Genomic DNA, 25,389 nt, shown 5'->3' on the forward strand with positions numbered 1-25,389 from the left:
TAACAATTTTTTCTTTAATTTAAATTTAAAAAATTATATTTTTTTCCTTAACATTTTAATCTTTTCCTCCTTCTCTAACAACTAAAATTTTGTTGAGAATCAATGACACTCTCTCTTCTTTACCTGTTGGTGCTCTCTTTTAATCCTTAAAAACAATGGATAGGTTTGGTCTATTCCTAAAGTCTCACCCGTGAAATTAAAAAAAAAAAATTAAAAAAATATAACGGTTTACTGAAACTTTTGAGAGATATTTAGCAAGAAATAAAAATTAAAAAGTTTACAGAAGATGCTATCATGAGTAAAATTTTACTCCTGTAATCTTTTTTTTCAAATTTATGTAACAACTATTTATTCATCATAATGATCTAAATAATATGATAAATTTTATTTAGAAATGACAACATTGAATTAGTTACAGTATTTCATAATAATTTACAAGAAAATAAATTTGCAATATTGATGAAAACTGTAAAATGAAGAGAGTTTTATGACAAACTAAAATATGGGCTCTGATTAAATTGACCAAAATTAGGGGGCATATATGAAACTGACCAACTTTTTAAGGATATAAATAAGTTTTAAATTCATTTTTCACAGTCAAAAACACACATAGTAAACTTGTTTAGTGAAAAAAATTGCACATACCAAATTTTAGCAATCTATTTGACAGATTGAATAATTTTCTACAATTAAAATAAGAAAAAGGTTAGTATATCGTTTCTTGTCATGGTTAATTATTTATAATATTGAGATTTAGTCATATTTGTATAGATTTCATAGGTTTCAATATACACTTTCCGCGATTGACTTTTTGTATGAAATAACTTGAATTACTTCTAATTTCATTAATTTTGTCAATGGTTTTGTATTAAAATAAGTCTATTATTGGTAAAATTGGCTTGGAATGGGAGATTTTGACTAATTTTGTCATTGCATTGTTGGTGTTTTGTGATCCTTAAGCTAACAAATATAATAGCGGAATATTTATATAACACTGAAATTTTGATCACAAAACAATTCCCATAAGACCTAGGGCTTGTTATACACATAAAAGAATGGTTTTAAGAATCCACCCATGTTTGAAAGTTGTTTCATATAGATTTTTGCCCCGAATTCATCTCAAACCATACCCACGTAAGGTTTCTACTTATCCACATAGAGGAAACTAAAAACACACGAGAATATAAAAACTTGCTAGACTCTAGTGATTGCTAAATTACCATAAATTGGTGAATGGATTATGAAAGTTTTGAGAGAGTTTTCTCTCAATGAAAAGGTGAGACGATTGGGGTTATCAAAATCCCTTCAAATTTATTATAATATATCAATTTATATGATATATGTCATTACCTTAATGGACCTTTATATTGTCCACCCATAGACTTCAATTATTATCACTTTTGCCACAATAAATATTAATAATAATAAAACTTTTAAATGTAATTAATATATATTTATAAATATTAAAATACATTTCATATACCTAAACTTACCATCTTCTAGATACCCTTGGGTTATTCACTCTGTGTACCAAACCATAATCCAACTTTCATAATTTGCATTTGATCTCCTAAACTTTTATCTTGTTATATTTAACCCTAAAATACTAATGTTATACACTTAGGTTTAATAATAAATAAAACATTAATCATTGATATGATTGGACACATATTTAATTACTAATACAGTTTTAAATTACAGTGTTCAATTGTGTTACACTTTATATATAATATATCTACAACCTTTCAATTATTACTATCAATCTTTATTGTGTATAACTCATAAGTTTTCTATCATATTAATAATGGATAAATTTGTGATTGATCTATAATTAATCAGTCATTTGTTCACCAACCATGAACGTCTTCTAATAAGATATCGATCCAACCTATAAATGTTATTCTTTTAATGGTATAATTACTGGGTATTCAAATATTCAAATATTTTCATTAACCGATCTCAATCAAGCAAACAAATTCTCTAAGTGAAACAACAGATGTGAAAAAGGTTGGAACTTGGAACCGATAGTAAGCTTTTATAGTATTTTGTTCGATTTACTTATGCACAAGACAGCCTTAATAACCAGAAGGGGCCCAAAGGTGTTCGACTTCTGGTGTACTAAAATTTGTGTGCCCATAATCGCTTGAGTTGGGTTCTGATTTAAAGCCTTTCTTGTATATTTCCAATTCCATTCTCACTCATTCATGTTCAATTTGGAAAACCCACATAAATGAACAGAAAACTTACACATACCAATATTCATTCATATGCCATTGAAATTCTACCAAACTTCAAACTTAACACATCATGAGCTCATAAACCAAGAACACTACAATGTTTAACAGTCAAGCGAAAAAAATTAACATACACAAATCAATCAAACTGACAATTCATAAAAAATGATACTGTCATAAGTAACAATATCTTCTGAAACCTTCAACAAACATTACAAACTTGGAAGGTTTGGTGGTGTCGCCAAGGATTTCAGGTGCTTTGGAATAAATTTCCAGCCCCAAACATGCTTCCTGTTGATGGTAAACATTTCCTCACCTGTACCATTCAGAATCACATCAATGGTTTATGCTGAGTGAAAAACAATACAAACAAACAGTGATTGCTCACTAGATTCAACTTCCTGCATGTGCAAGGACCCCATAAGCTCTTGTCAAGAATTCTCTTACCTCCGTTTCAAGCACTGGATACCCTTTAGAGAAGTGATGAACATAGTCCTACCATCTGCCGGAACCTCTTTTTGCTGGGTACAATATTGAATCATTTCATTTGGACAAAATGTAACTTGGAATCCAAACTGAACCAAAAATTTCTGGAAAATATGCGCCATCATCTTCTGGCCATCTGCTAGGCTTTGATCAGCATTCCTTTCAATAGCTTGTTGCATGATGTTGGTTAATGCTTAAACACAAACATCAGTTACAATATTTGCAACCACTTGAGTTGCATTTAGTCGATTGTTGTAAAAAAATCTGAGGGAGATTTACTTTCCGTTAAGCGCTGATGATATTCCTTCGATGCAGCAGTTAATGGAAAAAGAAATCTCTCTCAGATTTTTTTACAACAATTGGCTAAATGCAACTCAAGTGGTTGGGAAAATTGTAACTGATGTCTGCGTTTGAGCATTAACCAACATCATGCAACAAGCTGTTGAAAGGAATGCTGCTCAAAGCCTAGCAGATAGCCAGAAGATGATGGCACATTTTTTCTAGGAATTTTTGGCTCAGCCTGGATTCCAAGTCAAACCTTGTTCTATCCAACCAGAGCCACAGGCCATAATCTGCAAAGAATCCACTAGATCCAGCCAAACATTGACAGCAAGGATCATGCATAATTCCCTGTCAATTTCATGAAATATCTTGAATTCTTCTTGTGATACAACAGGCAGTGGAGAAGGCATCATATGATCTGCAGTGTTGGTGCAGGAAGGCCAACAGAACAGATTGGAACCTGTTAGATATCATAGTAGTTAAAATCAGCATACAAAATTTCCAATTAGACGAAAGAAAAGAGAAGGATTATAGTTGTATGGCCTGGCCAATCACCAGAGAAGGCAATGAAATTTCAGCAGAGAGCCAGTTCAATTTATTAGATACAACTATCAACATAATATAAGTTGTAAAATACAATGCAATACATTTAGGAGCGAAGAGAAACCTGCAGGTGATATTTCTCTGGTAGGGCTGTTTTGGCTATGAATTTTTCTTGATGGCCATCCAGCATCACCAAAATAAAAATGGCTGCCACAGTGATACAATTCAGAATCTCAGCCAATTTATAAGTGGTAACAGACAATGTGCAAACCAGGAAAGAGCCAGAGTCATAATATTGTCTTTATGAATGCTTAAATTCATACTATCACAGCTTCGTTGGCTTCAATACCATTTTAAGAAAAATTTTGTAGATGGCAATGTACAATTAATGTCTCCAACGGAAACATGATTGGGGTCATTCAAAAATTTTTTCTTTTCAAGGTATCTCATTTGGCAACAAGGAAAGTTTACAAACGTCTAACATGGCAGAGAATATCAATAGCTAATTTTTTTTTTTTTTTTTTCAATAGTTAATTTTTAGAGAATATCAATAGTTGTTCAACAAATAGTTTAAATATCTATCAACTATTGACCAACCAGCTCATAATTCAAAATTTCAACTAATTATGACTCTGGAAGTATGCATTTTCCATTTTTCAATTTGTACTCCTGCCTGTCTATATATGAAATTGAAGCAGAAGTACTCAATGAATATTAATAGTTTTTATGCAGAAATAATCACCTACATAGAGATAAAGGATCATATAGTAGTGACTAAAGTATGAGTGTGCATTCTTCTATCCAGTAGGTGTGAAACATTTGAAGGGCGTGACGTATTGAACAGTTTAATTACCCATTTTATAGGTTTAATCTTAACAAGCAAATTACATTAATTGCAAATCTTAGACTTATCTGCTACTAGTTACCTCCCTGATTTATTAGTATATCAAAACTTGAAACTAATAGAAGATGCTCAAATACTGAAAATTTCTATTTTAATCTAATTTAAATGACAATTCAAACCTGTCCCTATAACCAAAAGGGAAATTGAATTTCATGAACTGTGAAAATCAATTTGCATGACTTCTCATTGATCCACTATTTACAATTAAACAAAGATGTCATCACTTGCGGTGGGACATCTATTGTTGATAAAGGAAAAGAAATCAACTTTAGCACTTCATTTATTTTTGAGATCAATCACTGCACGAAAACTGTTAGTTGATTATTTAATTTATCTATCATTTAGTAATATCCATCATCTTTTGGTTTACAGATAATTTAGAATTTTTACTAACGATCATTCAAATGTTTCTCAAGATCAATTATGACAAGTAGTTATGAGAAACTTACTTGCAAAGCAGCACCCCAACCCATCTCTGTATTGGTAGATCTTCAGGAAGTTCACTAACTGTGGCCAAAGCCACAAATCCTCCTTGCTGACAATAGTCAATCAGACAATTGGCAAAAGGTTAAGAAGAATGCTTTTTAAGTGTCCTAGACTGGAAGAGTCTGCAGCAACAAGCCATAATGCATCAGCATCTATAATCAAACAAGAGCAAAAGTTTGAGTGCATGAGACGCAATTGCCATGTTCAATACAATTAACCATCAACGTCAACACAGCAAGGACAACAGGAAAGGTGGATGGAAGGGGTCCCATAGGAAAGAGGCTCTGCAAATTTGAGCAACTAAGGTTAAATTGACATAAATGAAAAAGCCAGTGATATAATGAGAATGGCTAATGAAAAACCAGTGATATAATGAGAATGGTTAATTATTCCATCTACTCAATACTAATGATTTCATTGAGTAGATAGAATAATTTAAAAAAACAATAAAAAGAAAGACAATGATATAATGATTAGGGTACTTCTATTCATTCTAGTAAAAGTTCAGGGTTTAGAGGCTACAACAAAAAATCCAACCAAAGCTAAGAAGAAGAAAATAAATATTTAAATTCTAGTAGATTACAGTGAATCTAAGCTGAAGCCAACAAAAAATGAAAGAGTACAATTACATAAAGTTTGCCAAATGCCCATTCATGAAATAGCTAAAGCTATAAGTAAAATGAGCAACATCATGAGATCAAAGCAGAAACTGCCTTCAGCAACATGAACTATCTTCCAACTATGAGGTTCAAAAACATGAACATCAAGCTGAAACTAAATGTCAATTTCATTTGCAGTCTGAGTCTCGACCATGAACTTCCAATTCAGTCATGTTAGGACTTGAACCAGCAACTTTTTGAAGATCACACAGAGAGAAAGAACGCCAGGGAGAGTTCTGCCGAGGAGGTGACGATGATGATTTGTCGCCCGGTAATCTTTTAACTTGAGGATGCAGAGGAGGCAGATAATGAGAGGATGATGATGTTATTGAGTTGGAGTATTCATCAGTAATGCTCTCCGAGCTGTTAATTGACACCTCAAGAACCAACATGCTTCGACCAAAGTTTGCTGATTTCTTTGACATCCCACTTCCATTAATTCCAAAATGGTGATTGCGGTTCTTATCCAATAAATTACCATGAGCTAATAAATTCTTGCGTTTCCTTGTGTAAGGATTCTCTGGCTTTGCAAGGTCTTCAATAGACGAAGTAGAGGAGGCATCTGATAGGCTTGTGAACGACTTTGATTTACCTGTATAAAACTTTGATATGCCTCTCCTGGATTGAATTGGAAAATGTAAGACATTTAATAACCTGGATAAACAACAAAGAAAGTACAATAGAAAAACACAACTTTGTGTTCCTTTCCAATCATGCTATTTAGAATATTTATCAAGAATCTTCAACCAATGAAAAACATCATCTTGTTGGACAAAGGCTTTTATTTTATTTTTGCCCCTCCTTAAACAACTCTGAATGGCCCTATCTAACTACCAATCAAACACCCATAACATTATCAAGAATATAATAATTTTCCTTTATACTAAATTATAACACTATCTGAGCACTACATTTTTCTGGTAACATTCTTAATTCATTTCCTCATTCACTGATCTAACATATCATCTCCATCCCGAGTCCTCGTCTTTATTGGCTAACAAGAATCCCATTCACTTCCAACTCCAGCAGTGCAGCCCTCGAATGAAGCCAAAAGTGCCCACAAATTAATTCCAAGGCTATTAATATATGATAATAGTTTTTCTTGTACATTTTAAAGTTTCAATTAAGTGCAAAGTCCCAATCATAAACTCAAAATCAATAAGCCAATAAAAGATGAAGATAAACCAAAAATAGAAAGTATAGCACTGCACCAAAAAACCTCACTTGATAGGCAGTACTTCCTCTAAAGAATCCAGAGAATCCAAGGGTCCTTTAAACGAGCTCTGAACTTCATTCGAATCTTCACCCTCCGACGAACCCCCACTGACATCACTGTTTCTCCCGATTGAAGAAGACGAACTGGCAGACTCCACGTCTTCCTCTCTTGTCCTCTCCTCCACCGGAAACCGCCCATCACCCGCAATATCTTTGGCCTCAGGTGACTCGTAGACCGACACACGCTGCGTGAACTTGGACCGTTGGATTGGATTAGCACTGTTTCTCCCAAAGGCAATCGGCATCGCCCAAACCATCAACCAAAAAAACTGTGCAGTGTAGTTATTTTCGACTGCTTTCTGAAATGAATACTTATAATTGCTGGTGCCATTGCACATGGGATAGCGATATTTTCGTCATTGCTGATTCGATATTTCAGATTAATAAATCAACTAACAGTTAAACGCAGAAACTGGAGCCTTATCTTCATCGAAGAAAAAGACCTCTTTTATTTGTTGGGTAAGTAAAAGAATATTATCTACTATCAGATACTATTTCTTTTATTTATTGTTATTATATTATTATTATTTTGTATTAATTAGACAAAAAATGCAAATGCGATGTTTCTGGAGACTGTAACAGGTTAAAGGTTGACTCTTGTATGCCACGTGTACAGCTTTGATTATTTTTTACCAGCCATCACGAGATTGTGATAAGATATTCGCTGAGCAAAGGGAAGGACTTTCCTCCGAAGTCCAACAAAAGGTTACTTCGAGGATACGTTTGGTTTAGATTAGATATTATCCTAAATATAAATTATTTAAAAAAGGCCAAAGAACTATTTCCCACCTAAAGTATCTTCGAATCTGTTTCAACCCCTTAATTTTAAAAATCTCATTTATTCACCCATAAACGGTTAAAATTACAAGAATCCTAACCCTTTAAAATTTTATCTTTTCCCCTCCCTAAACTTTAAAAATTAAAAGTTTTCTCATAACTCAAGTTTTAAAAAATGATAGTTTTCCTCTAGGATTTAGTTTTCAGATCTTTGATGTCATTTCTAGTGTCATTATCGTGGTCTCTCCCTCTCGAAGCTTTCTTTCTCTCAATGATCTCTCTCCACTCAATTGGATGCTCAATCAATGTCCAACGAAGCTTCAGAGACGATGTAAGATGAAGAGTTTTGTCGAGAAGACAAAGTTTTTCGCCTTCCCAAAAGAAGATGTCTGGGAAGATGATTGTCTTTCCAGACGAAGTGTCTTCGTCTCCCAGGCTTTCTTAAACATTGAATAGGTATCAAACTGAGTGGAGAGAGACTGTTAGAGGGAGAGTTCGAGAGGGAGAGGCGGTTGACAATGGCACCAAAGATGACGTCGGAGATATGAAAACTAAACCTTAGGAGAGAACTGTCATTTTTTAAAACTTAGGTTAGTGAAAAACTTTTAATTTTTAAAGTTTATGGGAGGAAAAATAGATTATATTTTAGTTTATTTTTAATACTACAGATAAAATAATGATTTTACTTCTAGAACCATTAATTTTAACCAGTCATTGGTAGATATTTAAGATTTTCAAAATTAAAAGGAGGAACTTGAGAAAACAACATACTTTGGAGGGGAGGGGGGGGGGGGGGGGAATAAGTCCTTTGGCCTTTAAAAAATGATTTAATATAAATTATTATTATATTTATAAACATTAAAAAATAAAAATAATTATTACATTTAATTAAATAACGTTCAATTGAGGATATAATAAAATTATTCTGTTAATTTATTTTTTATCACTTCTCATATTTTGTTTGATTTAAAAGATTTTGTTAAAAAATTTTTATAATGTTCTATCAATGCTGATATAATAATTAATATAAGGGAATGATTGGTTATGGTAGATTAAAGATTATTTTGGTAATTTATTTTTTATTATTTACATTACTTTATTTGGTTTATAAGTAATAAAATATTTTAATAATCTTCTATTACCAATAGTGATGTAACAAATAATATAAGAGGTAATTTGATTATAACCTCCAACCTAGGTATTAAAAATTACCAAGATAATCTTGATTTTATTATAATTATATTCTTATTTATTAATTTTTTTAAGGAAAAATAATCTCATTTTTAATTAATATAACAAATAACATAAAAATATTTTAGAATAATTATATCCAAAAGTATTTAAGTAAAATAATACATTAATATTCTTTTATTACATCTAATCAAACATAATAATTATTTATATCTACCCAATTTTATCAAATATAATAATAATTTATATTTTTCAATTTTGGTAATAAAACATTTCCCAAACCAAATACTCCCAAACAGTAATCTTATTAACACATCCAATATTAAAATATTAGTAAATTGATTTTAATTTTATTATAATTAAATTAATTTTTTAAGAAAAAATAACCTCATTTTCAATTAATATAAATAACATAAAAATATTTTAGAATAATTATACTTAAGAACATTTAGGTAAAACAATATATTAATATTCTTTTATTATCTCTAACCAAATACAATTATTATTTAAATCTATCAATTTTTACCAAATTTTATATAATAATTTATAGTAAGTAATTTACCTTAAAAGTAATATTTCAATTTTAATAATAATACATTATCTAAACTAAACATACCCTAAATATAATAAAATAATATTATTATTTTGAATATTTATCGTATTATTTATTATATTAATTAAAAGTGAAAAGATTTTTGTCTAAAAACATTAATAAGTAAAAATTAAATTGTAATAAAATCAAAATTATTTTTATAATTTTTTAATATAAAGTGGAAGTGATAATCAAATTAGCTATTCTCTCGTAATTGGTAATAAAAAATAATCAAAATCCGATAAATTAAATAATATAATATTAATAATAAAAAATATATTATTAAATTAATTATTGATTTCTCTAAACCAAATACCCCCAAAGTATGATCTAAATTTATATAATGGATTTTGAGTTCAAATCGATTTAGATGATTATTAGAGATGTAACTCAAATTCAACTCGTTTTAATTGGACATAAATTCAAGTATGAGGAGCCGAAGCAATTTGAATCTACCTCTAATTTTGTTTATCTATTATAAAATATAAAACTTTTATAGAAATGCCTTAAAAATAATAATTAGCATTCGTTATTGTTATTAATTAGCAATCAAATTTTGGAATTTTCATGTATGTATTAAATTTTATGAAGATGTTTATTTTTCTAAATCACATATTTAAAATTTAAAGGAAAACAAAACAAAGCTTATTCAACAATGTACATGGTTCTCAAATTTCAAAAAAAAAAAAAAAAAAGGGTAATTTCATGCACTGAAAAATGAACTAAATTTTTTCAACTCTAATAAAACTCCGCATACACAGTAATCAAGCAAATGTGTTTCCTCTGTTTAATCTGTCTTGATTGTACTCCGTAATGCATGCTTAAGATTTTCATATGAATAAAATTATATGCACTAAAAGACATAAAACGTGTACTATTACCTCCCATCAATAAAATGTAATATTATATGTATTCATTTTAAATACATAAATAAATATATATTTATATATATTATTAGATATTATTTTATTCTTAATTTGAAATTATCTAATCATATAATAACACATAAAATATATACTTATTTATATATTCAAGATAGGTTTACAATTGATCGCAAAAGTTAACAAAACTAATAAAACATTAAAACTTTCAAAGCTTTTGTCATATTTGTAAAACTTTAACTTACCTAATATAATAATTGTGAATCTGATCGTTATATTCTGAATTTACCCTTCTAACAAACAAATATGGACGGTTCAGTTATTTAAAAAATATATATATATATATATTCAGTTGCATTGTTCAGTAAATTCTGTAGAGAGTTAATTACTGATGCTGAATGGTTCTGCCTTTCATTCAGGCATTTTTCGCCTGCTGTGAGTTACCATCTCTTGCACGTTTGAATATTCATCGGAGCAGAATTCTGTTTGTGAATTATTGGAACCCTTAGAGGGAATTTCCAGCTTCCAGTCTCTGGAGGCAATCTTTTTACAAGTAGTAATTTCTCTTTCTGTATTCAATGGTGTCAGTCGTGATTGATTAAAAGCTTCAACCACGTCTTCCCAAATGGACAGCAGACCAACTTCTCACCGATCGTCTTCTTAGTGCTATGTGGTTATATTTAATGACATAGAGACCGGGGTGGCATAGATGGTAAAGAGACGTGATTCCAAAGTGGAGAGCTTGGATTCAAGCTCTGATATACCAAAATTATATTCTCAACTGACCTGATTATAAGACTGCTGACTAAAGTTTAATCAACTTGGTGATATATAGTTGGTTCCACTCTGAAAGAGCGATCCAACTCAGCGGCATAATAATGATTGAATTCACTATGTTCTTTTGATATTGTTGTGCTCTTGTTTGTTTGTAATACTTATTAGCTAAAATGTATTCCTTCTGTTCTTGGTCTAATGAAAACTCAAGGCCAATTCCTGCGAATTCATATGAGTAAATTTTCCCATTTCAGCTACACTATATTATGGCCCATCCAGAATGTTTACAAAGGCCATAGACATCAAACTCACTAGAATAAATTTGAAATAGATAGCAAGAAAATTTGGAAGAAATTAGAATGCCCAACCAACAGTTATTACAGTAGATACCATACCCACCTAGGGAAAAGCTACTTCTTTAACCATATGTACATTCAGCTCTAGTTGGGATAGAGAACCTTTTTTTTAATAACTACATTTTCACAAGAACAACATCTCACGGTGAAATATTATCAGAAACATTTCTCTATAAAAAGGTAAATAAGGTTACCTCTTATTCATTTGATTCTGCTGGTACATTTTGATTTCTCAATGTCGAAATCTTCTTCTGCAAATCGAGATTTGACATCCGCTCCATCTCCAATGCACGCTCAAGCTTTTTAATAAAAGAAATATGCGGTTGCTTTAGGATAACCAAAACTAAAGTCGTCTACATTTGAATATTGAACTATTAATGTAACATAAACAATAATAGTACCTTAGCCGCTCTTGTGCTCCATTCTCCTAAAATTGCTCTCAGCCTTTCATTCTCTTCCACATACTGAATACAAGTATGAATGAAACAATCCCATCACAGATTCTTCCATGAAATAAATATTGGATTCATGAAACATGTCATATAATTCCTTTGTCTTCAGCAGTTTCAAGTAACTACCATCCTAATTTTCTGCTGAAATGACTAACTTCATTTTAAACTTGGAGCTTGAGAGGAGCTAATCTCATAGCTTTATCAGGTTCAGAAGATAAATTACTTAGGTTAATTGGCTTAGCTCAAGCAAGCCAACTAGGAGGTCTATGTTAAAGGCATTCTCTAAAACTTCGTAAGTTGGCAATGCTGCAATGGGATGTACGACAGAATGAAACAATTAAATAAATTTTTAAGTATTCAATGCATAAAAATGGTCTCCATGTCTTTAGGGAAAGCTTCCTATAGCTACTATTTGTTCATTGTATCTATCTTTTCTAGGTTTACCTACAACTAGGATTGTAAAAAAGTAGTGCAATAGTTTAGATTAGGTATGACACAGAAATACCATAGGACATACCTGATCATTGGTATTCCGAACTCGTTGCACCTCTAATTCCCTCTCAGCTATCAAAGATCGAGCGAGCCTTAATTCAGATAGCTGTTGATTCACCTGCAATATAAATAATGACAACAACTTCTGATGATTTAATATCAAAATTTTGAAGTCCATCCCATTATTTTTCTTATGTTTTGACATGAAATTAAAATAAATTTAGCTAAATTCTTTTCTTATATGGAAACAAGGACAATCTATTGCAATATACTAATAAATAACCATTACCTCAGCAGAAAGTGTCCGTAATTCCTGATCACGAGCTGCTAACAGATGAGCAAGATCAACCTGGAAAAAGAGCCATTCATAACCTTTCTGTGAGCAGTTATTTCAAAATTATTATAATATTACAAACAGAATCAGTATCCCTTTAAAGCTCCTGATCCAAAATGAAGAAATGCAAAAGTGGTAGTTCTCTCTGAGACTTCAGAAATCCATAAAGAAATTGTTGTGACAAATATTTGAAATGATTCGGATGGCTAAATTTTCTTAAAGTTGAACCTGCTGAGCCATTCAATATATATTTGTTCAGGCTATTTTGAGTATGCAACAGTTGGCTGGTATTTTCATTTAAATCATCTCAGTAGATACAGTTAACTTCCTATTCAACATTTTTCTAAAAATAAATGAAGATTAGTCTAGTCACAGTGATTATCACCTGAGGCGTGCTCCCATCATCAGTGCGTTCATATTTGCTTAAGCACTCTTGCAAACGAAGGATCTGCATTAAAAATACCTTATTTTCAATTTCTTAATAGATATAAATATTATTATACTAATATCAAGGAATTAACTGATCATGCAAATTAGTGCAGCTTATTGGACACACATTTCAGTGACAAAACCAATTGGTTTGAGTCAAGAACCGTGAGGAACTGTGGATTATAAAATGGAGTGAGGTACAACCATTACAAATGATGTGATTTAACCATAATATACCTCCTCACTCAAAAAATGAAGGTTCTCGCGCTGATATTGCAACAAAGCCATATGCTGATCAGATAGTCGACCACCGTCATGATACCTGTTGAACCAAAAAGTTATCGATGCAGAGCATTATGTGTTGCATTATATATAGAATGCTAGATTTAAAAAGCTTTCTTTGAGTACCTCAAACCTTCCAAAGAACTGGATGGTTGAAGGGGAGAATACAATGACTTCAAAACATCAGGCTGAGAATTCAATGAATTATACTGATGGACATAACCTGCAGTCACCAATATATATACATTAATGTGTTGCAGAAAAATTACAGTGGAATATATATTATCCAATAGCAAGTTAATTTATGAGCTAAAATTGTGCTTATAGATTATGGATAGAGCTCTAGATTGGACAATGCATCAAAGATCTCAAAATCATCTATGATACAGCAACGGATGATCCCTTGTGCAAAAATAAACAAGAAGACTCGTCTTCAAAAAGCATGATCTTTAATTTTTCAAAGCTATGTTATCAGGAAATCTTAAATAAGAATACATAACTATTAGATCAACAGGAGCCAGAAGGTTGAAGATGTGTTATTAACATGTTTTAAATTGGTGTGACAAATAATCTGCAAAAGGAAAAATCCGAAGTCAACCAGAGCAACCCAACACATTCTATAAAGACTAGATAAATCATTATGTGCAGTGGCCTCCAACCTTGGATATTAACGAGGGTCTCACAAACAGAAAATCAAGAAAAGCTGGAGGTTCAGAAAGCAGAGAATCAATGACAAACCACCTACTTAATCACAACCATTCCAGTACTTGAAAAAAGAAAACATAAAGCCCACACCAAAACTATTTGAAAAAGAATCAGAATGCATAAAAACTTTGGATCCTTAAGAAATTGAAACTTCTTCAGTAGTCCAACCAAATTAAAAAATTATCAATAGGGAGAAAAAGTGCGATTAAGAAAAACTAGGAGGTAAACAATGCCTGTGTTATTGGCCTTAAAAGAATATTACCACATACAGTTAATTTATATAGATGTTTTCAATTCATTCACTACCATGAAATTCACCAATTTAACTCAAATTTTCACATGTATTAAAACTCACCAATATAGACACTCATAAAAGAAGCAGCACATATTGCTTCGATCAACATAATTATCCTGCAGATGAAATGAGTGCACTGAGATATAGTCAACAATCCATAGTTTCACAAAGCAACAACTGTATTTCAGCGTGCACCTAAAAAGGCAAAATCTATCTTCTAATTTTGATTTAGCCCACAAGGAATATATACACAACAATTTGGAACAGTTGTTACTACACATTGTATCCAATGTTATAATCAAATTTTGATAATGATACTGAAAAATAGAAAAAAAAATCCAGGATATGATAGCTTATACATCTATCCGAGAAAGAAAAAGAAAATCATATGGAAGATAGAATAACCAAGTTAGTATTTAAAAATATTCTTCTATAAGTCTGTCTATTAGAAAAAGAAATTGGCACATGGAATGATAAAAGTGCTTAAGTGCTGACATATGATCCCTGCAGTTAGGTTTACGCTAATTTTTTGAATGAATTGTAACAACACTGACTTAACTAATCCACACGTAACAGAGAAGGTTTATATACACCCACATTCCAGCTTTACTAATTTCTGCTGGAAGCAGAAACATATGACTTCAGAACCCATTTTATAATGAGAGAGAAAACATGACAAGAGGAAACCATACAAACCTAACCAGCACCTTGATCTGAGTTCAAAATCAAGTGAAAGTAGCACAATATGCTACATATTTGCATTGTCTATCAAAGTAACATTTTCTATTTTCCAGAGTTTGTTATATCTCAATAATTTACATGAAAGCATAAGAAGCCAATAGTTTGTAGCTAAAGTGCACCTGATCTTTCCCCTTTTGACACAGTATGATAAGATTTCCATTAATATAAAATGATATAATGACATGAGATAGCACATGGTAGCATATTTTTCAACTGTATGACTGAGATTTCATTTGCAGATATTTTTGTAAACAACAGAAAGAAACGTAAAATCATAAACACAAAACGCCAAGATGCTTTATATTCTAGCAAGGTGGGACAAGCACCTCAGTAAAGTAGAAATAGAAAGAATACTGATGTGTGGTCTCCAAACCATGACAAGTAGCATTGCAGCAGTTCCTACCATGAATAGAAAATCATTCAATACAACAAAAACAACAACATATATGATTTCAAAGATAAATAACTGCATTTGAAATGCATTGAACTGCAATTGAGCTGTTAAAACTTTTAAATATATACTGAACATGGCTGATATTGTTATTATCTTGTTCAATTATCTTTTAAAAACTTTTAAAGTGGAATATATATTTAGGTTACTGTGAAAAAAAAAAAAAACAAACTAATAAGTACATACCATATGCAGTAATGGCAAATGGTAGGCGAACAATATGTTTCAACTTCTGACTGAAACTATAATAACCCTGCAAAACACATTCATTTGAGAGCTCCAAATTAAACATTGTCATGTATGAAACCGCTTAATTTGACATCAATACCACAACACAGAAACATCACTGGACCTCTCCAGCCAGATTCCTGAGACAATCATGACTCCATCTCAAAAAGGGAATAAATGGATTGTGGGCATGGATTTACATAAGGTGACATTACCATGTCTAAAAGGCACGATTTTATCCAACATAATTTATGCCTTAGCTCAAAGAACATTTCATTTTCAAGAAGAGCAGACAGTAGATATTTTGATACAATAAGGCCTAGTATCCAGAATAAACCAATTTCAGGGAAACTCTAAAAGAACTTACACATTGAAGTTAAAAGAACTTCTCTGTTTTCTAATGTGTTTGTGCAGCAATGGATGGATAGAAATATAGAGAGAAAACCACTTCGATAAATAAACATTTAAAGAAGTAAATCAATCAGTGTCACCTGTAAGCGTATTTTCTGCACTTGATAAACGAAATACTGTTGAAACATGCCTGAGACAGGAAAAAATTAAAAGTTAATCATAATAAATCTCCCAAAATAGCAGTATGGAAAGGTATCTATTGAAGATACAATAGCACATAGATGTAAGCAAATGATGTGAAACTAAGCTCAGACTAGTGGGGAGTTAATCAATAAACTAATGATGATCACAATGGAAGTAAATACATTCTATGTTCTCAAAAGTTCAATTGTACAAATTAGATTATGAAAAAATGCTATGCCTCTAGCACAATTCAAATGTACTGAGGTTATCAACTGATAAGACAATTAGTTTAAATCGCATAGAAGGGTTTTAATCTCCTCATTTTAAAGTTCATAATCCATATCCTACAAGTGAATAATTAACTCCACACTTTTAATTTCTGGTACATGAAGGATCATTTGGACCCACATGTAATTAAATACTCTTCTCTCCCTCCAAAAAGCACACACACATTTGAGTAATTACTTTGACAGCCAATGATGATGATGATAATGATAATGATCAGGATGATGTGGGTTACAGATGCACAGCATGTGGTTTAACCCTCTATCCTCTGTCATTCCACAAGAATAATTCAGGTATTTGGGTTTTATCTTAATGAAAGATTATCTTGTCCATCCCAGATTATCTTGAATAACACACTCTTCAGAAATGCAGATCCATAATTTAGAAAGATGTAATCCAATTAAGGAAAGCTATAGTGAAAAACCTGTGACTACCAAAAGAATAACATCACAACTGCAAAGCAATGGCGGGATCAATCTTTTTATAGGCTGAAATATCCATGGAGCTCCTGCAGCCAAAACACCGTAACCTGTCTAAAATCAAAGAACAATCAGCGCTTAACTCCTTTTTTCAACGAGTAAAGTAACATGAATATGAACTTCAGCTTACCAATACGAAAACGTATAAAATACTCCCAAAAAGACTCCTAGATTTCCGGTGACCAAACAAAGGAGCTTCGTGTAGTATATCCAGAAACCTAGAATGGAAGAATAGTCAATTTAAAAACCAAACCGTTTTCCTATAAACTGGATCATGTACAGCATAAAAGGAAACAACTCAACTGCTTAAGCAGAATAATTAAACAAATTAAAAAAATCAGTGATCAAATTTTTAATTTAAAAAAAAAAACATTGATGAGGAAAAGCAAGTGAAGATTGTGAATTTTAAGAGAAAGTGTCAAGTGGAAGATCGGACACTTACATAGCATTATCTTCAGGAGAAGTCAGAGAAGAAGAAGCGTGTCTCTCCGCTGACATCTTCTAAGCCAATTTCGTTTCTCGTCAGTCTCTTTTGTGAATTGCTTTGAAATGAAGAATTGGAATCAGATGTAGACTGGAGAGTGGAGAGAAGGTTTAATTGCTGGCTTTGCAGAGCCCCTTGTTAAACTGTTACTTAGCATGATGTATAAACATAAATATTATTTATATATATACTTACATAAGTATATATATATATATTTAAAAAAATAGAGCTGAGCTGACGCCACTCGGTTTTCTTGGCTGGCTCCTGCCTCGGCTCGGCTGACGCTTGACCCAAAAATTGTTAAGGTGACCCAAAAAGTAATTCACGCCAACGGACTAAATTTTTACTTTCTACGTACTTAAAATAATAATAATAAAAAAAAGCCAAAACACTTATCCCCACTCAAGGTTTAGTGTAAATTCAAATTCAAATAAATTAACTTTTAAAAACTCAAATATTTATTTATTTATTAAATTTTATTGTTATTATCAAAGTTAAAATTATTATTTAACAAAAAATATTTAAAAAATCTAAAATTTTATCATTTTTTCTCACAAGTCTAAATATTTAACAAATTTTCCGTACTCAAAGTTTGAAAAATAAAAATTTTTTCTTTAAGGTTTTTCCAGCCTCCACAATGATGGTTATGTTCTCTCTTCCTCTCGGCTTCTCTCTCCAACCTAGTTCATCTCTAACCATTATTGGTCGACAAAGACATTTCTCTCCCAACAAAGACAATGAAAACGCTTTACTTAACCTGAAAATGAACTACATAATAAAAGATTAACACCTCTTGGCCAACAAAATTTAAAGAATATGGCAAGAAAACTAACTATTCGTCATTTACATATGGTTAACACAAATTTTAACTTGGATCCGAATTAGTTTGATATGTGCTATAAGTTAAACTCAAGTTAATTCAAATCAAATATAAATATAATATTATCGATGTTTTTACCCCTCTTATTAAAATTAATTTAATAGGAACCTTTTATCCCTTTTTTAAACAAAAAGCAAAACTTCATCATTTTTTTTAGGCCAAATGACTATTTCCCACCCAAGGGTTGGTGTAAACTCAATTTCTTATTCATTAACTATTAAAAATCTAAATACCTATCGGTCTATTAAATTTCATTGTTATTGTTAAAGGTAAAATTATCATTTATTAAAATATTTAAAAAATTATTACATTTTCTATCCCCGTCAAGTTAAAAACTCTAATAAATTTCTCTTCACCCAATGTTTGAAAAATTAACATTTTGTTCTAGGGTTTTTCCAACCACCATTGTCGGTGGTAGAAGACAGTGACAATTGCATTCTTTTTCCCTCTCGATTTCTCTCTCAATTGTGCTCTATTTTTAATTATCATCAACCGACAAAACTGATTAATAAAGACAAATCATTGTCTCCAGACGAAGGCGTTATTGGTCTAGAGATGAAAAATGATTTTTGTTAGCCGGTTTTCTCAATCAGTGATGACCAAAAATGGAGAGGGACTAGGGATGACAATTTGGGCCCGATTTTAGGGGCCTCGACTCTAACGGGGAGGAGATTCCTCAATTAAAATGAGGAAAAGGGTGGGAATGGAGACGAAAAAAATCCCCGTAATCGGGGAAGAGTCGGGGACAGGGATACATACGTCCCCGACCCTCCCCTCCCCTCCCCGCCCCGCCCCACCCCGACCCACCCCTCCCCCTCCCTACACTACCCCCCTACCCCTACCCCTACCCCTACCCCTAATATATTAATATATTTACTAAAAACTATAACCTTAATAATTTTTATTACAAAATTGTCACCTATATTTTAACCCTAAATCTCCTTTTCCTTCAATTTTTCACTCCACAACCACACACTCCCTCTCCCAACCAAAGCTTCCATTTTTCATTCCACAGCCGCACACTCCCTCTCCCAGCCAAAGCTTCCATTTTTCTCTCCACAGCCACACACTCCCTCTCCTAGCCAAAGCTAAAACAAAGCATAGACTAAAATTTCTCAATATTAAGATAAAATTTTCAAACCCTAAGTTGTATTTCTTTTACGTTTATTCGAATTCAAAATTCACATCAAAGTAACAGAAACAATCTAAATTTTCAATTCTTATTAAATTTTCTTTTTCCTTTTATTCCTTTTTTGTTTCGTTTCTGTGGAAATTGTTTGAATTTTGTGTTGTTTTACAGAGAATTGGATGAATCTGAAATGAATGTGAAGTGTTTTGCTATTTTTCTTTATTCGCTTTAGAGTTGTTGTTTGGTTTGTTTGGTTTATTTGGTTTTTCATGATTTTGACTATTTAATTGAAGTCAAATTCGAGGCTTTGTATTGTATTGCTTGACTTCATTGATTTTCGTGTATTATTTGAAGTGATTGACTAATTAATATTAATCCTTGGTATTAATTAACATGGGCTTAATTCATCATATCATCAATTTATGCCTGGATCTGGTTGGGAATCATCTGTCAATTTTTGGGTCACTATTACAAACTGGTATTTGTGTGCTTTCCAGATGGATATGAGCCTAAGTTTTGCCAAGAATTTTAGTAGGCTTGAACACATATTCATTTCACAACATAAATCAATCTTTTAGGCTAGTCTACAGTGGTTTAATATTGGCAGTGTAGTTGTGTGAATTAAACCAGTTGAAGGAGGGAGATACTAGAGAATTTTTTTATGTTTGGCCTGGTTATTGTGCAACTACACGACATAAATATTATTCTTCAAGTCTGATGTTTACTTGTTTTTGAAAATTAAATGAATAATTGGTCAAAATCTACATTTGGGTATTCTAAAGTTTGTAACTATTACATTCTAGTTTGATAAAGACGCTTTATTAAATTTTTTGAACTTAGTTTTAGTATAAGTAAAGTTTATTGATTGTGATTCGCATTTTCGGTTTTAATATTTATGTTCTATATTAACTTGTATTCTAAATTTTGGACTATTTGATAGGAATGTCTGCTGAAAACTCTTTGGTTAATTAAAAAAAAAACATTGAAGATGTTAACATGCAAAATTCTCAATCCTTTAAAAAACTAACATCTTCTGAAAATGGTCCTCATACTGCAACTCTGGTAAGAAGTAATCAAATGCAATTGTCTGTTGATGAAAGTAACAAATCAAGTCAGGAGTTGGATAGTCCTTATTCAAGCCCTCTTCAAAATGCACCTGTAACACCCCAGGTCCAATAGCCCAGCCCACTGTTAAGATATTGTCCACTTTGGACAAACAGTCCATCATGGGTTTGCTTCTGGGCTTTGCAACCCAAAACGCGTCTTAACAGTTAAGGAGCTCACATGCTATTTAACCAATCCAATTCTCTCACCACTAACCAATGTGGGATCCATAGACAGAGCACACACAGACCCAACATCTCTCCCGTGCTTGTCGATGTGGGATTCGTCTAGGGGTATCACATACACCCCCCCTTACGGGATTCAGCGTTCTCGCTGAGGTTTGCCCCACCATCGTTCAAGAGAACACGCGAAGTTGCTCTGATACCATTTGTAACACCCCAGGTCCAATAGCGCGGCCCACTGTTAAGATATTGTCCACTTTGGACAAACAGTCCATCATGGGTTTGTTTTTGGGCTTTGCAACCCAATACGCGTCTTAACAGTTAAGGAGCTCACAGGCTATTTAACCAATCCAATTCTCCAACCACTAACCAATGTGAGATCCATAGACAGAGCACACACAGACCCAACATCTCTCTCGTGCTTTGTCGATGTGGGATTCGCTAGGGGTATCACAGCACCTGATAACTCTCTTATTACTGATCCTACTGGAAGGTGTAAATCAATTGTATGACAACATTTCAAGAAAGTAAAAGTTGATGGAAAAGACAAGGCGGAGTGTAACTATTGCCACAAACAATTGGTTAGTGGGGGAAATAATGACACTAGACATTTATATGATCATCATAAAATTTGTCTAAAAAGAAAATACCATGATGTATCACAGAAGTTGCTTGTAGGATCCCATAAAGAGAATAATAAGTTGACATTATTCACTTATCAATTTGATCAAGAGATAGGTAAAAAAAACCTTATAAATATGATTAAACTGTATGAATATCTTTTAAGCATAGTAGATCATTGTGGGTTTAGGACATAATGACTGTGGACAATTGTTCCACTAATGATGCAATTATTAATGATATATTGAATAAATTGTCACGTTCATCACTTATGTTTTATGGTTCATTGTTTCATATGCGTTGTTGTGCTCATATTCTCAATTTAATTGTTCAAGATGGTTTATCTGTAATTAGTGATGAAATTGCAAAGATTCGAGAGAGTGTTTCCTTTTAGAGAGCATCACCTAAAAGGGAGCAAAAATTTGATGAAACAGTCAATTAGTTGGGCATTCAAAATACAAAGAAGTTGTCTCTTGATTGTAAGATCTGTTGGAACTCAACTTATCTTATGCTTAATACTGCTTTGATTTACAAAGAAGTTTTTTGTCGGTTAAAGCTTTGTGAGCCACAATATAAATGTTTACCAACGGAGAAAGATTGGGATTTGGCACAAGATATTTGTGGAAAATTTGAAGTATTTTACAATGTCAGTCTACTATTCTCTGGTACTAAATTTTCAACTGCAAATAAATATTTTCCTAAAATTTGTCAAATCAAAATTCATTTGACAAAATGTTTTATGTGTGAAAATGTCATGATAAAGAAGATGATTGTACGAATGATTGAAAAATTTAATAAGTATTGAAGTGTGATTCATGGTGTTATGGGGGTGACCATTGTTTTATACCCTAGATTCAAAATGAAATTATTAGATTATTCATTTCCTTTGATATATGGAGATGATGGCAAAGATAATAATTAGAATTCAATAATTTTGTCATGATTTGCTTTATGAATATCAACCAGAGCATGGAAGTAGTACAAGTCAAACTTTGTTTGTTTCATCTTCTTCTTAATCTAGTTTTTGTGGTGATGAAGAGTATCTAGCAGATTTTGATATGTTTATTGAACAAGAATCAAGTAATATCTTGAGAAAGTCAGAACTAGAATGTTATTTAGAGGAACAACTTTTACCTAGGAGTCCAGACTTTGATATATTGACTTGGTGGAAGTTAACTTGGCCTAACTATCCAACCTTGCAGAGGATTGCTCGAGATATTCTTGCTATTCTAGTCTCTACTGTTGCTTCTGAGTTTGCTTTTAGCACTGCTGGAAAGGTAATAAGTCCATATTGCAATAGACTTTATTTAAGTACATTGGAGGCATTGATGTGTTCTCAAAATTGGTTATGGGTTGACTTAAAAGATAATAAAATGAATTTTTATCAACTTTAATATAAAGTTACTAATTATTAGATTTTGTCTTTGATTTTTTTTATTTTCTTGAAAGGTGAAGAGTCTTGTTTGACAATCTACGACGATAATGATTCAGAAGATAGTAAGTATTTTTCATTAATCTCTAAAATATTGTTTTTTAAAATATTGTAAGAACTTATTACCTATTTTTTTACATATGTTGTAGTTGATAATTGATGACATAGATTTGAGTTTCACTGTCCAACCTTGATGTTTGGCATGTAAGTGGATTTTGATTTTCTAGTATATTTTAATTAGTTTAATATTTTTAATTACAAATTCATTAGTATTTCTTATATAAGTTACTTTTAAATTAATTTTGCTTTTAAAATTGATTATTGCAGGTTAGTTTTTAAAATGTTGTTTTGTATCAATATGAAGAATTAATGATGATATCAACATGAAGAGTTACTAATGAAGAGATTGATTATTGCATATTGTTAAATTTTGTAAAAACTTTGTATTTGAACTAAAATAACAATGAATATTTTGTAGCTCTTGTACCAAGTGATATTTTGAAAAAGTATGATTTATTTTATTTATTGAAATACAGGAAAGAATTAAAATTTGTATTTACGGGGAGGGGATAGGGACAGGATTTTTTCCTGCGGGGATTGGGAGAGGATGGAGAGAGGATTTTTCTTCGAGGGGAGGGGACAGAGATTGATATACCCTACAGGAATGAGGATGAGGACTGAGATTGATATCCCCGACCCGCCCCACCCCGTTGTCATCCCTAAGAGGAACTGAGAGAGCATTTTCGATAGTTAGCCATGAAAAATGGGATTTGCACCAAACCTTGCGTGGAAAATAGTCATTTGACCTTTTTTTTCATTTATTTTCCATCGTGTTTCATCCATTTCCTTCTTGACGAAAACAATGCAACAGCCCAGTAGAAATTTCTTCGTACTACCTACCAGAGAGAGACAGGACAAAGTCGTGCTTCTTTCAGACTCATGACTCTGGCTATGGTATGATACTTTTATCGGAAAGCCTAGAGAAAAGCCAAGTCTATCTTCTACCGACTGCCATGTAAGGGACTTGTGGTGCGGTGGTTGCGAGGTCTCCATGCAATAAATGTTATGGTTTTAGGTCCAAAATGATTTGCTCTTCTCAGTAAACACATACATAAAAAGTATAAAAACAAATCAAATGAATAAACTAAATAAGAATTTCATTACAAAAAAAAAGATGTTTATACATCAAAATTACATGATGAAGCTTGCTCCCATCATAATTATTACATCATGGCACCCTCACGTCCACGTCACATGATCTTAAAGCTTCCATGGTGTCAAACCTTTTATCAAATGTTTAATGATCACCAATTCAATACTAACTTTTTCAATGACGATTTTATTTTCTCGAACACCTTCCCTTTCATCTAGTACTTAGACTCGATGTGTTTATATCAACTTTAACTTTCATTATTTTTAACCCAAAAAACAACAATAAAATTGCCACAATAAATTTTTCATGATTTAATGATAAAATTCATAATTGAAAAGCCAAATATGAGACACTTGAACTGTATATGATGTGATGTAGATTTAAATCAGAAGATAAACTCAATTTTAATGATAGATATAACAATTAATGATTAGTTGACACTCCTTTATGATACATCTCTGTTATTAAAGTAAAAAATGTATCCAAAAGTTGGAATTCTTGAATGGGTAAAGGACTATTTTCTATCCAAATTTTAACTCAATTTAAAAAATATATCTATGATAGATAAAAAAACTCAAACATCCATCCATTTTTAAACTGTCGTTAAGTTTTCTGTTAAATACAATAGTAAAACCGTTATTTAATAATAATATTAAAAAAAATATATAATTTTATCTCATTTTTCTCATCAGATTTTAAAAATTAACATTTAACCATTCTCCCTAAATTTTGAAAGTAGCTCCTCTTCTACCCCTCCAAATCCCTAATTTTTTCTTCACTCCTTCCTACAACCACTGCAGACGGACGTGGATGAGAAACTGTCCTTTTCCCTCCTTGAACTGATACAACCAATAAAATCCAAATCTAAGTAACTAATTACCTCCAAAATATTAGTTTGCCCGTACATAAACATACCATATTTAATTACTCGAAGATACCGTATCAATTTCTTTGAAATTCTTCCGTAGTTTATACTTTACACTTAGGTTGCTCTGATATCTCATCAACATTTTAACAACAATCGCAATGCCAGACATCGTGCAAACATGAACATATCCCCAAATGTGTACCCTTTCGCTATTCAGTGCATTGACAATATACTAAATCAAGCTCACAGGTTTTCGATTCTATCCAAGTGCAGTGATGTAGTTCCCAAACCGTTCATTTACAACACTGTAATTGATAGGCTTTGCAAGGCTGGTAAAATGGATGAATTGGGCATCGTATCAGGGGAAGAATGTTTGAGGCTATCAGCAA

The 25,389-nt window shown here is 31.9% G+C and overlaps 2 protein-coding genes and 1 long non-coding RNA gene across 4 annotated transcripts; all 3 read right to left on the reverse strand.

The window, feature by feature from the left end:
- Positions 1-2,234: 2,234 nt before the first annotated feature.
- On the reverse strand, positions 2,235-4,892 carry LOC123200762. The gene is made up of 2 exons (XR_006498671.1): positions 3,670-4,892; positions 2,235-3,462 (listed from the first exon to the last, which is right to left on the reverse strand). It is a non-coding gene; the product is annotated as an uncharacterized LOC123200762 (long non-coding RNA).
- Positions 4,893-5,397: 505 nt separating this feature from the next.
- LOC123200761 lies at positions 5,398-7,326 on the reverse strand. Its single transcript, XM_044616133.1, has 2 exons — positions 6,819-7,326; positions 5,398-6,212 (listed from the first exon to the last, which is right to left on the reverse strand). The coding sequence occupies exons 1-2, from the start codon at positions 7,205-7,207 to the stop codon at positions 5,723-5,725; spliced, it is 879 nt and encodes a 292-aa protein (XP_044472068.1). The 5' UTR covers positions 7,208-7,326; the 3' UTR covers positions 5,398-5,722.
- Positions 7,327-11,392: 4,066 nt separating this feature from the next.
- LOC123199954 (protein FIP1) lies at positions 11,393-17,795 on the reverse strand. Of its 2 annotated transcripts, none has more exons than XM_044615011.1 (14): positions 17,590-17,795; positions 17,278-17,365; positions 17,093-17,201; positions 16,341-16,390; positions 15,808-15,874; positions 15,497-15,569; positions 14,490-14,545; positions 13,556-13,652; positions 13,385-13,469; positions 13,104-13,166; positions 12,674-12,733; positions 12,410-12,502; positions 11,842-11,904; positions 11,393-11,739 (listed from the first exon to the last, which is right to left on the reverse strand). In XM_044615011.1, the coding sequence occupies exons 1-14, from the start codon at positions 17,643-17,645 to the stop codon at positions 11,638-11,640; spliced, it is 1,062 nt and encodes a 353-aa protein (XP_044470946.1). In that variant the 5' UTR covers positions 17,646-17,795; the 3' UTR covers positions 11,393-11,637. The 2 variants fall into 2 exon arrangements, with proteins under 2 accessions (XP_044470946.1, XP_044470947.1); XM_044615012.1 differs by having other exon boundaries at positions 17,093-17,197; positions 17,590-17,793.
- Between the last annotated feature and the right edge of the window lie 7,594 nt (positions 17,796-25,389).

Source organism: Mangifera indica, chromosome 17 (assembly GCF_011075055.1).
Source record: "Mangifera indica cultivar Alphonso chromosome 17, CATAS_Mindica_2.1, whole genome shotgun sequence".
NCBI classification, from domain to species: Eukaryota; Viridiplantae; Streptophyta; class Magnoliopsida; order Sapindales; family Anacardiaceae; genus Mangifera; species Mangifera indica.